Below are 13,378 nucleotides of genomic sequence, written 5' to 3'. Positions count from 1 at the left end.
TAAGAACCTAGAAATTAAGAACCTCCTGACAGAAATTTGCTTCCTTAATACCCCAAAAGGTTCTTATATGTGGGGTTAAACTATTTTATTTATAATACAATAACTGTATTTTATCAAAAAGGATGTCTTTAGAGATCAAGAATTGCACAGGGAAGCTAAAAAATGCCAGTAAGTACCCCAAAATATAAGAACCTGTTTTGCCAAACTCTAAAAAAGCAGGTTCTTACACGGGGTTTTTACTGTATTCTTTTAAGCAGCCTCATACGTTTTATTGCCAATTTGTGACTCAATTTAAGTGATATCAATGATAAATATTTTTTTTTATTTTTCACAGAAAAAGAGGCAGAGAATAAAAGATTTAGAGCAGTCCACATTGCAAAAAGGCATCAACATGAAATCTTGAGCTCCTTTGCAACTGATGGCATTTCTTTGCCCTAGCATAACTGGTGCCTTATGCCCTCCTTTTGTTTAATAATGGGGTGCATCACTGCATTTCTAAAGCTTAAAGGGAAAAAAAACTAAAATCTCATACTATTTTGTTTTAAACTTTTTGAGAACTTTAATTTGTTTGAAATGGAAATTTCAACTATTGAGTGGTGATTATTACAGTAATGTTTTCCTGAAAGTTGCATGTACTTGATTGAATGCTTTCTTTTTTTAATGTTTAGTTGTCTCTTTTATGCAAAAACCTCATTTTGGGGAACAAGCTACTGTAAGTTAGGCTCTTCATGCTGTCATTGATCTTTCAAATGTGCATTGAACTGTCTGTGACAATGGCTGATTCATGTTAACCAAATGTTCACATACATGCACTAAAACAGTTTACTGATCATAATTATAATATTTCTTATATGTTTGCGGTAGTTTTATACTTATTGCTTTAAAATGTTTAGCTGGTTGCCTTCTGACAAGATTTAAAGATACTTACATGTACAAGTATAATATTTTATTCATTTGACAGTTACGAACAGTCAATCAAGAACATTAAGTATGGTACATGTAGGCATCTCATGCTTACTGTTCTAAAAAAGTTTTAAGCTGCTTACCATGTGAGAATAGTTATTGATTTTAAGTTAGTGATGACCTGTAAAGAAATAGAAAGCATTTTATATGCCCTTTTTAAGACTGTTTCAAAGTGCTTAGCTGTTTTTTTTTTCTTTTATATCTATTTCAAGATATTTATAATACTGTATTTCTTTTGATTCCATGGTGCCACGTGACAATGTTGAAATAAATAATTACATAGAGCTTGAAATGTGTGCATGCATTTTGTTTTGTTTATTTTATTCCTCCTCTGTTTCCCATTTTCATTTTTGTGGGGGCAAAGCCGCCACATTGTCATCGACTTAGGGATTTATTTATTTATTTATTTGTGCGTGGGTTTGCTTGTGTCACGTGGTCTTCTGCGAGAGATCCTGGGGATGAGTCGGCGGTCTTGTCGAGTAGGCCATATTGGATTTTGGCGTGTTGTTTCGTGTGGTTTCTTTGATTTCAGCTGTTCCTGTAGTTGCTCGTCATTACAACAGCTCACGAAGTCATACTAGCCAACATTTCGTTTGGCTGGAAGTCTGTGCAGGTTGCACATCAATTCAAGAGGAGCTTTTACGCTTACGCAAGCCAATATTGAGAGCCGCAGGATCGATCTCTTTCGTATCTGTCGAGCTAGCGTCGTACATGTAGGAGCATTCGAAAACTAAATCGGGTTTCACATAAGCTTCATTAGCGATGGATCTATCTAGAAACCAGAGCGTTGGCTAAAATCGAGTGCGTGGCTGGACTGCTTGTTCGCAAGAAAAGGAAAAGCTTTTCAGATGAAACAGCACAATTACATTTGTACCTGAATCAGTCTATATGTTCTGTTTTATTTTATTTACAGCGTTATTACTTAACAGCTTACATGTAAATTATTCTGCAATGCATACCTACGGAGCGATGTAATAAACAAACCATTTTAGTGCTATGGGTTAAAAAAAGAAAAAAAAAAGGAAAAAAGAAAAAAAAAATCTCTCATCTGGGATTCGAACTCGCGACCTCTCGATCCGCAGTCAGGTGCCTAACCGACTGTGCTACTTAAACGTACTTAGGCACGTGAGACGAAAATATCTTATATCAATGCAATAGACATTCCGCTGTTTATCTGTTATCATGTGCATCAAAGAAATGTTTGAATCACCTGCTGCTCATAAATTTTCAAGGAATGAATTTGCGAAAAATCGCAAAGATTATTTGCCGCAATAAATAGCAGCCTCAAGGTAATTGAATGTACTAAATGAATTCACAAAAAAGAAGAATCAAATTTGAAATTATCAAGCCCCCACACGTACGCATCGCGGACCGATTTTTCATTATACAAGTAATTGGGGAGAGGGGAAATTTGCTTGTTTGGCACAACGTTTTAAATGCTTGTTCAAACAAAGACTTTCATGATCAGTGAATGTTCACTGGCACTTTTTTTTTGTAAAGAGCATGTAAAGACTAGGCTAATTTACTATTTTGCCCTCCCTTCTTTTCTTGCAAATACTGGCCAAATATGGCATTTGACTATATAGCAAACAGAACCAAACGAAAGCAAATATGGTTTTTCCATCAGTGCAAATCCTTCCTTTCATGAGGCAAATTTATATATTTGCCTGCTATTTACTGCGAAAGTAAAATTGAATTTTGTTCGTATTTGTCACGCTATAGTAAATGTGTGCAAACATCAAGTTTATTTCATGTACAAATATCATCAAAGCGAAGTAAACATCATTTTTGAAAGAATTTGCTATCAATGTAAATGCGGAGCAAAGACGATATTTACTAGATCTTTGCTTTACTTGCAATATTACAGTAAACACAAAGTTTGACTTGCGTGCAAATATGATCAAATCTAAGCAAATGTGATATTTTGCAACATATTTGCTATACGTGTAAATCCAACTTCTCGTCTAGTAAATTTAACTATTTACTTCACCTTTACTACAGCAGAAAAGCTGTCGCAAATGTACAATTTATCTTTACATTTGCTACCGGTATGAAAACATTGAGTAAATGCGGTATTTACCATCTTTGCCTTGTGTGCAAATATAATGCAATCATGATATTTGTATCTGAGCAAATATGAGCAGTGACGTTCAAATATGGTATTTACTTCATATTTGCTACGATTTTGCTATGGTTGTAAATCCGCTTTTTCGTGCAGTGTAAATGTCGCTTAATTCAGAGAACGACTCTGAAAAATGAAACAATAATGCTATTTAATAATGATAATTGTTGCGCAAATCATAGATGCGTTACAAAAAAAGACCTGTATCTTTGGGCGAAAAAAAAATTCGTGCAAAGCTTATGCTCCAGAAAAAAAAATTCCTGCAGACAAGAAGGCCTTCAAAAAAAATTCCTGCACCGAAAATGTTTTACCCCCTCCCCCCCCCCCCTCCGGTTATTTCTAATGGTCTGTCCCTTAGGAATTCTTTGTTTCAAATAGGCAATCAAAAAAATTCGAATTAATTCAAAAATCCTATGTCCCCAGAGCCCTTCGTTTTCTCGTGCCAAGCCGGCTAAGAGAAACGAAAGGGCTATGGGGACGAGAATGCAGGAAATTATGTTCTTTGTTGTAGTATAGCGGGCTTACAAAAAAAACGACCTAAATTTTTAGTATTTATGTAGGATTATGTGTAATAACTTTTAAAAAGCTGATGATTTAACCGCATTGAAATAAAGATTATTCATCCATCCATCCATCCATCCATCCATCCATCAATCCATCCATCCATCTATCCATCCATCCAGGTCATACAAACGTTTCCGAGCATTATCCGAAAATTTCGTAGATTACCAATAATCACCGACGATTTTCGAAGTTTGTCGAAGACTTCCGAGAAATGTCCAAAGATGTTCCGACCATAGACTAGCATAATTTTCAAGTCTGTAGATCCCGGCATAGTTAATCGAACGTTCGAAAATCGAACACAATCGAACTCAATCGAACTCAATCCGTGGATTGAGTTCGATTGAGTTCGGCAATCGAACGAAATCGAACACCAGACTTTCAGTGAGTTCGATTTCCGAACAAATCGAATTCAATCGAACAAATCGAACTCAATCGAACTCAATCCATCTGATTGTGTTCGATTGAGTTCGGAAACCGAACTCAATCGAACACAATTAAATGGATTGCGTTCGATTGGCTCTGGTAAACCAATACAAAGCAAAGAAAGTCCTTTTCTGAGAACGGATCGTTCTGGGTCTGTAAGTTGCAGGTCGTCTGGAATAGTAACGACCAATTTGGATGTACAAAGCAAGCCCATCAAAGCAGGTTTTTCTCGTGCTTTTTTACAATTTATTCAATAATAGAAACCCCATTTATAAACTGTCCACGGCAGTAAAGAGAAAAAAACAGAACAGAACAAAGCTATCACTATACCCACGGGCGTATTCCGAAATCGTTGTACTCTTTCCTTTTTAGCTAACTTGCAATTGCGGAAATTAATAAGACAACTCGAAGGGTTACTTTTAGTCAAAAATACAAGCAAATTACTAACCGCGACACAGGCAACGGCGTACAGTAGATGGATGATTATGATAAATATCTTACTAACGATATACATGATTCTCTCAAATTCATCTTGGACAATTAACAGTAACCAAGAGAGTAAGAGGTGAACGAGCGTCAGTATATTGGATGTATGGAAGCATCTTATAATTACTGCCATGATAGAAAGGACAAATAGTTAATGCAACAGTGAAATTATTTTTCTCCTCAGGTCAAAATTAAAAGTTAAATTTAATTCTTGAGTGTCAAGATGCGCTCGTTTACAATGCGGAATGCACGGCCTTTCTTGCCTATTTTCTTTCAAACCTTGAAAACTTCGCCATCCTTTACGTCAAAGTGGCATTCCTGGTAGCCTTTTACTACACATTTGAAGCTTACAATCCACATCGCATCTGAAGCCATTTCTGCAGTATTTCTTCGTTTACGAAAAACACGTGCGCTACACTCCGGGCTGAAGTAACTCGAGCTTCCAAGATCTGGTTATGGATTTTCAATGCCTGTTTTACACAAATCACGAGTTCGAAAATCGAACGTTCGATTGGGTTCGATTGATTTTTTTTCTTTTCGGTGAGTTCGATTTCGTTCGATTGCCGAACTCAATCGAACTCAATCCATGAATTGAGTTCGATCGAGTTCGATTGAGTTCGATTGAAATTTAGTTCGATTGGGTTCGATTTGTTATGCCGGGGTAGATAAAGAAGATATTAATCATGTGTTCAACATAATTCGCTCGCCTCTCATTAGGTGTACTGCCACATGACAGATGACAGCAAAGGATGGACTCTTGTTGCCCGATTCTCAAACAGTGATGACAAGAATTGGATGGCTGACACTGGTTACTGGTGGTATGACCAGCAGGTTGCCATAGGAACAACAACTAGTCCGTCTAGTAACACTGACATGATCTCACAAGCCTTTTGGCTGGTCAGCGGCAGGGAGTTTAAGATCACGCGCAGTGATGACCTCAGTCACACTCCTTTGTTACAGACCACAGGTGACTGTTTGGCTGGACAAACATTCCGAACAAAGATCACAAGTTATGGCGACTTTAGAAATGGTACTGTTTGGGCCAGTAACCAGTGTCTGGGAAGCTGTACGGTTCAATATGGCGGTCAGTACAAATCAACAGACGGGTTTCAACAGGCTGAGTGCAGTGGAGACATCCAAAGCGCCAACAAGATCGGCTTCTGGTGTGACTGGGATACTGGTGATGGATCAGTGATGATGATTGGTGGAGGAGGAAGTGCTTGTAAACGTGCTGATCACGGGATCGGAATAACGGAAACAAACGCTGCTTCTTTTGTTGACCTTGGAACGAGTGAAACTGAATATGACTTTGGTTATGGTCCTCAAGAAGGTAGTAGTTCAGGAAGCGCCGCATCCAAGTCTTACTCGTTGAATCTGTGGATTCGTTAAGTTGGATCAATCACAAGCTTCATCTTCAAGAAAGTTACTTCCCAGAATATGCTTGAACTCTAAGTTTAAATTTACTTTTGATAATACATGTGTTAAAAATTAGTGCTGATCAACAATGTTTCGTAGGATTTGATAGGACTTATTATATTTCAATTAATTCAGTGTATGAAAAACTTGTAAGGTCATCCATTTTGCCGATGCGGCTTAACATTCTTAGTACTTCGATAATTAAGCCTGGCAATACTTAAAACGTTGCTGTTTGTAAGTTTTAAACCATAGTTGTACTACAGTAAATCATTTCAAAATGTTTCTAAATTGTACAAAAATGCGTCCACGTAATTGTAAGTGATGACAGGTTTGGTTTCAATTTAGATTTCAAAAAATGTTGTTTCACTGTTCTATAACAGGACATTTCGTTAGTTTCATATGAAATCGTGAGTATCATTGGCTCACAACCAGTTCCCTGCCGGTTCCAAGTCCGGGTAAAGGAGGAGGGTTGGGCGTGGGACCAGCAACCCCACCCCGTAAAAACTGCAACCGCTACAGAAACGTCAACGAAAAAAAGTTCATCAACTCATGTTCTGGGACAGGAAGGCAGCCCACAGAGATTGCGTATGACACACCGTAGTGAAAGCCAAATGGGAGCTACAGTGCAGAATCTTCTCTCAACCAGGGCAATTACTAACATTGGAACATGGAACATTCGGACCATGTTCGAGACTGGGAAGACAGCGCAAGTTTCCGCAGATATTTGACGATACAACATCGCAGTTCTCGGTCTGTGCGAAACAATATGGATGCAGTCTGGTCAAATTCACCTGAGCATAGGAGAAACCCTTCTGTATTCCGGTCATGAGGAGGACAATTGTTTGCCATACGCTGAGAAAGCGGTCTGCCAATGTCACCAGGCATGCCCTTCGATGGACCCCTCAGGGTAAAAGGAACCGTGGAAGGCCTAAAAAACATGGGGAAGATCAACTGAGGCTGAAGTACAACAGACCGGGATGAGTTGGAACCATCTGGAAAAAAGTGGCCAAGGACAAGGAAAGATGGAGATATCTGGTGGACGACCTATGTTCCAATGGGACCTCAAGAGTTTAAGGATGTAATGACATGTACCAAAAGATTTAGTTAAAAAAGTAGCGTGTATTGTGAATTATGTGAAAATGGTAGATGTTAAACGCATGAAGGTTCTATATCATCTAAGCTAAAAGTAATTTGTGATCTTCAAAGAAACGTCTTCATTTACTATTCTAACTTATTTCAAGTTTGGTTGCACATGATTGATCAATTATATATAAATATAGTAAAATCTCCTTGTTGAAGGAGGGTTGGTAAGAGGGGATTGGTGAAGTGGGGAGTTTGAACATAATATTTTTTGAGGCTGTGGTGGTAAGGGGGGGGGGGGGAGGAATTGGGGTGTTTGAGTTTGGAGAATAAAAGATAAAATATTGATATTCCTAGAAAGTCTTTTAAGCTGCAGGAGAGAGCATAAGCTCTAGAACACGCCGTCAACTCACTGTCTTTGCTATGGTTATTAACATGAATATACCGGCCCATGTTTCAGTGTTTAAATACCCTATACCTCATTCTCCTCTCCCCATATACCGCATAACCAAAATCCCTTGGAAGAACTTGTTCAAATGAGACTTCTTGTCTCCTAATTAACCATCATAGCATGTCAAATGTAAGGGATATGTGGCACATCAAAATTTTAGTGGGACTGGTTTGTGTTTAATTGGGGAACAGTTTTTATTTGATGAAGTATTAGCTGTCATAGTTCTTTTGTTTCAATAAACTTCTTTACACAACGCTTTTATCTTCGTGTTTGTGAAATCATTGATGAAAAGTAAGTTATTGTGAATAGGAATGTATGGGGTTTGATTTTCGTATGCTTATTTGGGTCTAGCGATTTCTTATCCAGGTGATTGCCTTAAAATTTCTGTACAAATGAATTCAAAGTAGGAAACATATTTAACCACTGTAAAACTAAGTTATTAGGAGAAGAAAAATTTAAAGTAGCAAGCATGAAAAAAAGAAAGAAGGAAGACAATAACTAAAGATTGTAAAGTAAGGCAATGCTATTAAATAATTAAAAAAAATTATTTGAGTTCAGTTAAGTTTTCCAATAACTGGGTTGCCTCCGTGCGCCATGCGACTGAATATGACTTATGACTTATTCCTTTAGGCTCCTGGTGGAGCAAAGGGCGTCAACAATGCTTCGCCACCGAACTCTATTTGCTGCCGCCTTCTCTGCTGCGTTCCAGCTAATGTTAGCTTTCTTTAACTCCTCCTCAGTTGATCTTCTCCAGGTCTTAGCAGGTCTTCCCACCTTTCTTTTACCTTGCGGACTCCACTTTAAGGCCTGCTTGGTGGTGTCAGTGCCTGGTTTTCGTAGTGTGTGGCCGATCCAAGCCCATTTCCTTCTTGCTATCTCAGTTGGTATGTGCTCTTGTCCTGTCCTGCGTGCGACTGAATATACCGCCGGCAAAATGTAATGCTTAACTCAGTCGAACACTGCAATTTTACATCCGATTGCTGGAACCACTTTTCGTTCCCCTTGGATGTTCGACAAATCGATATTATTTAGTTTCTCATCTTCCACGTTCACCCAACATAATGCTGGATAACTGAAGTTATTGGCTCGTTCGTTCAGAACGTACGCCTCCAACTGCAAGTCACCTAACACAGAGCATACAGTAGAATCAGGAGAAAATACAAATCCTCTTGGTCAATTTTCTTTTGGTAGAATCCCGATCTCTCAAAGCCTCGATTTCTCAAACCTCGCGATAACTGAAACCAAAAGTTGTTTCCGTTGCATTTGCTTCACTCAGTCAAACACTGCAATTTTAGCTCCGATTTTTGGAAACATTTTTTGTTTCCATTCATTCCATCCCATCCGATCCGATCCTAGCCACAATAGCTTCCGCTATTTCTTATCACATACCGTTAAATTCCGAAATACATCCCCCCCCCACCCCGCCCCGAAAATAAATCCTCTTTACGAAAGAAAAGAAAACTTCCGATAATACCTTCCAAACATTATGAAAGTTAACTGCTAGTTTATGGAATAAAACTGTAATAAAAAATACCGTTGGAAACTGTTAAGAGGGCATTTAAGGTCCTTCAACACCTCGGTTCTGGCCCATCTGACAGAGCATTTGTGTGCCCACTTCTAGTTGTCTTCCATTTCTTGTTAAGTATTTTTATCAGTTTATTGTTTGGGCAACTCAAAAGTATAAGCAGTTTGAGTATAGCAAAAGTTTGTAAAAAAAGGCGTACAGTCAATTCCTTTCCTTTAAGTAGGGGTAAAGAGAAAATTGTGTTGCCAGACAAGAAACTTACATTTTTTACAAAAGTAAGAACGAATCTAGTTCCCAGATCTAACGGGGCTCCCTGGCCACAATGTGAAGTTCTCTTTGGATATTCTACGCCATTTATAAATTTAAAGATTAATTTTTGAACATGAAGTGACTAGGAATATATCTACCCTCCACTAGGTGAGATGTTGGTTCCTTGGAGACGCGAGTGCAATTACCCAGGAACACATTATTAATCTCCTGGTCGGCTCAAGCTTGAACCACTTGGTCGCGCTCATTATTACTCCGCTGCGCCTCCATACGCCATTAATGCCAGCTTGTTAAAATAAAGAACAGACGAGAAATCGTTCACATTTGATCATAAAACATATTTTAAAAAAAGACAGGTGGACATGTTTGTTAATTTGACAAATAAACATTTTTTATAGATTATAAGGAAAGAGTTTGCACATAAGATTTTTTGAGACTGTGGTGGTAGGGGCGGGGGAGGAATTGGGGTGTTTGAGTTTGGAGAATAAAAGATAAAATACTAGTAGTAATCAGAGATTAGGGGAGTGCGTTCGACCTATAGGTAAAATAGACCCAAGGTAAGCAGGCAGTGGCAAAAAACCCGACATGGTCGGCATACTTGTAGTATGCCTTATGTCAAAGTTAGTTATTATGCTTATAATTCACTAAACGCGAGGAGGATACATGTAAGTGTGAGAATTAAAGATTGTGTGACAAGCCAAAAAAACATAGAACGAATGATCGAAATATTATTAACACAAAAATAATTATTTATTTCACTTGACCTGTTATCGTTTGGCACTGAACGAGATTTAAACTTCCACAAACTTCTGGAAATCGATTTAAAATTCCACAGACATTATTGACAGATAATCCACTACACGCATATTACATTCACACAACAATTTCCTCGTCAAAACGTCTAGTGTTTCTAGGAATAACGATTAAACGATATATCACAAATTCAAAGAAGTGATAAAACAATTTCGATCCGTATTATACCCACTCTCGATGCATTTAATTCTAACAATTTTTAGTAGAAACTCAGCTGTGTTCTAATGGAAATCCGCGAATCTGATTGGTTCTCCCACTGATTTCTATTCGCCGATAGAAAACAGTCGCGCGCTCGCGTAGCTCTTTAAGCGGTAAATTTTCTTGATTTTTGTCTTCAAAGGGCACAATATTGTAGGTTTTGGACTGCAATCCTTTAGAGTTTCTACTAAAACAATTAGACTACTCGCCCTCGTTTTCTATGAGCGATAGTCAACTCGGCTGCGCCTCGTTGACTATTTGCTCATAGAAAACTTGGGCTCGTAGTCTAATTGTTAAGTAGGTTTGTGCAACATATAATTGCAGGAAAATTCGCTGGTTTACCTTCGAACGAACTCCGTACGAAACCAGTACGCATCGACTTACTCGTTTTCCACTCTTTTTATGACGTTCAGTGGCTGAAGACAACTCTGCTACCTTGGACGATAACCTTCAATTGTTCTCTATGACATTTTTGGCAAAATTACAATTTTGGCAACACGTTTTTAACTCTTTTTTTTTTTCAAGCAAAACAATTTTTCTAAGCTCCGTTTGGGACGCCATCTTGTTTTGCATGAAATCGAGGCCATCTGTGGTTACCAGTTCCCCGGCCGATATTTGCCCCTGCAAAAATCAATCGGGGCGGCCAATCTGGTGTCCATACATTTGCGCGCGCATATGCGGCTCGATTCATTCCGCATAACAGTACACAGGCATACCAACTCAAAAGACACAGGACACAAAAACAAAATTAGGCTTGCGCTCTCCTTCGTCGAACGCAATTAAATTCTTGAAAAGGATGAACACTAAAAAAAGTAAAGTAGGCCCAGGATGGGATGCGGGATGGGATGGTAATGAAAGGTTAAAGTTTGCTCCGAGTGGTGACAGGTCAATTAATAACTGTTTTCGGCGCATTAGGTTTTCCTTGGATTTGCTTCACGCAGTCAAAAGTTGCAATTTTTTCCTTTTTTCTCTCGTTTCGCTTGGAGTTTGAAAAAATCGGGATTCCAAATTGTGTCAAGGTAGCCTTCTTGTGCGTGTTTCTATGACTTCTATCTCATATACAAGCAACAACATCAACAAGCAACCGAGCCCCTCCCTCCCCCCCCCCCCCAAAAAAAAAAAAACGAGTACAGTACAGCGTAAAACAATTAAGTAAAATTAAATAGGTAAAAATTTACTCAGAATCAAATCTCGCAGCTGTTTTGAGGTTGGCCACGGAAACCCCTGTGCCGAATTCTAAGCACACAGCGAGCGCACTTAACAAAGACTTAAGCTCCCAATCACCACCCCCCCCCCTCCGCCCCAACCCCCCCCCCCCATGTTAAGAGAGCAGCCAGATCGAACGCGCCGTATTTTCTCATCAGATAGGACTTAAGAATTAGTCAGAAGGGGTGCCAAAAATGGTCCATTCATTAGATTAAGGGGCGACGATGTTTGAGGATGGTTTTGAGCTTTGAGGTTAGTTACGTGTACGGCGCGGGTGATCTATTTTTTCACTCACTATTAAACATATGGCGCTATGTTTCTCTTCTACATTACAAAGAGTCTCATCACTAAGACGTCTTGGTTTGTAGAATAACCCTTACAGGTTTCTGAGAATACCGCCTGCTCGATCACGCGCTGGGAATAATGACAAAATAATATGCATGTTAGAAAAAGCAATATTTTATCATCCGTAATGAAAGGTTAAAAAGTTTTCTCCGAGCGATGACAGATCATTTAATAACGGTTTCCAGCGATTTATGTCTTGGCATGTCATGTATACAGAAACATGCAACTGCTGAAGGGAAATCAAACAGTTAGCACGGCAGTCGAACTTCATTGAACAACCGTTTGTTAACTGGAATCCGTCATGGACGCAAACAAGAAATCTTTCGCCAAATGTAGCGACGTTCTCCACAAAGGTTCTTCGGTTCTGTCCTTTATTTCCATGTCGTTGATTGTGGCGCTGTTTTTGAGAATGGAATCGATAAACAGGAAAACGGAGATGAATGAATTGCGCATTACGAATGTCGAAAGGCGCATCGAGATACAATCACCGCAGACAACAGATCACAAAGACGAAATGGAAACGCCAGAGTGTAAGTAGAAGACAATTTTGATGTTCAGAGTTTCGATAATAAGCTGACAAGACTGATATTTCAGGCTAGCCTGTACGTATACCGCTCAGGTTCAAGTGCAATGTTTACTTAGCCCCCTTACTTACCTCAAATTGCTTTCGGAGCGGCACAAATGTCGGTTTTTTTTGTGCGAGAAAACGCCAGCTGCTTTTCGAAAAGTCACGGAATAACAGCTTCGGCAAATTTGGTTTATAAGATTTCGTTCTTTAAAATTTTTGGTAACAGATCCAACAGTGTCTGTTTACTCAAATGACCCTTTCAAAGTCCATTAACGATAATAATACATTCATTTTCATTATTTATCACCGAGCTTAAAATTTACCATCTTTATTTTTTACTACACACTCGATGATTTCTACATTGCTGATCCTAGCAGTATGCAGGACGCGTGTCACATATCAACCTAGCCAGCTCACCACGAGTCTCTCGTAGCTCAGTTGGTTAGAGCGCCCAAACGGGAACTGGGAGGGTTCGATTCCCGTCGGGGACTCAGATTTTTTTCTTTGTTCCATGCTCGTGTCATTCTTTAACAATTCATTTTCATTGTTTGACGTTTATTTGAACTTGCGATTACAACCATCTAAGAGGACGTTAAATGCATGGTTTATACAGCATGAAATCTCTTAGAATTGATCGAGGAATGTTTGTTTTCAGCAGAAGAAAGAAGAAGCTTAAGATATACGTGACTGATCGAATTACAGGAAGTGTGTGTTTATAACTTCACTGATCATTTATTACTGAAACTAAACATCCCGTTTCGAAAACTTCGTATGACCTTGAAAAGTTCTTGTCTTAAGAGTCCGTGATTTGTTTCGTCTGCCAGTTATTGAAAGATCAAAACGAGGTTTGCGCATTTTCTCGCAAAAAGTACCCTTAATATGGAGAGAGCTTTGCCTAGAAAATACGCAACTGTTTCCTACAAGATATAATAAACATAACATAATATAAAC

The 13,378-nt window shown here is 38.7% G+C and overlaps 3 protein-coding genes across 6 annotated transcripts in view; 2 read left to right on the top strand and 1 right to left on the bottom strand.

The window, feature by feature from the left end:
- LOC144666424 (uncharacterized) overlaps positions 1 to 13,378 on the bottom strand; it is a 74,018-nt gene that overhangs the window by 15,779 nt on the left and 44,861 nt on the right. The window lies entirely within an intron of this gene.
- On the top strand, positions 5,281 to 7,205 carry LOC144666426 (uncharacterized). Its single transcript, XM_078527860.1, has one exon. The coding sequence runs from the start codon at positions 5,288 to 5,290 to the stop codon at positions 5,945 to 5,947; it is 660 nt and encodes a 219-aa protein (XP_078383986.1). The 5' UTR covers positions 5,281 to 5,287; the 3' UTR covers positions 5,948 to 7,205.
- Positions 12,069 to 13,378, top strand: part of LOC144666343 (uncharacterized) — a 75,531-nt gene continuing 74,221 nt past the window's right edge. For all 4 annotated transcript variants that reach the window (XR_013573169.1, XR_013573170.1, XM_078527752.1 and 1 more), the window contains exon 1: positions 12,069 to 12,389. Coding sequence is in view for 2 of the 4 variants with exons in the window: in XM_078527752.1 (XP_078383878.1) it covers positions 12,161 to 12,389 (229 nt within the window). In the remaining 2 variants the exon portion in view is untranslated. The remainder of the gene's footprint in view (positions 12,390 to 13,378) is intronic.

This window comes from Oculina patagonica, chromosome 9 (assembly GCF_052425735.1).
Source record: "Oculina patagonica isolate OP01 chromosome 9, crgOcupat, whole genome shotgun sequence".
Lineage (NCBI taxonomy): Eukaryota > Metazoa > Cnidaria > Anthozoa > Scleractinia > Oculinidae > Oculina > Oculina patagonica.
Note: the sequence above shows the minus strand (reverse complement) of the source record. Positions and strands in the feature narration are given on the sequence as shown.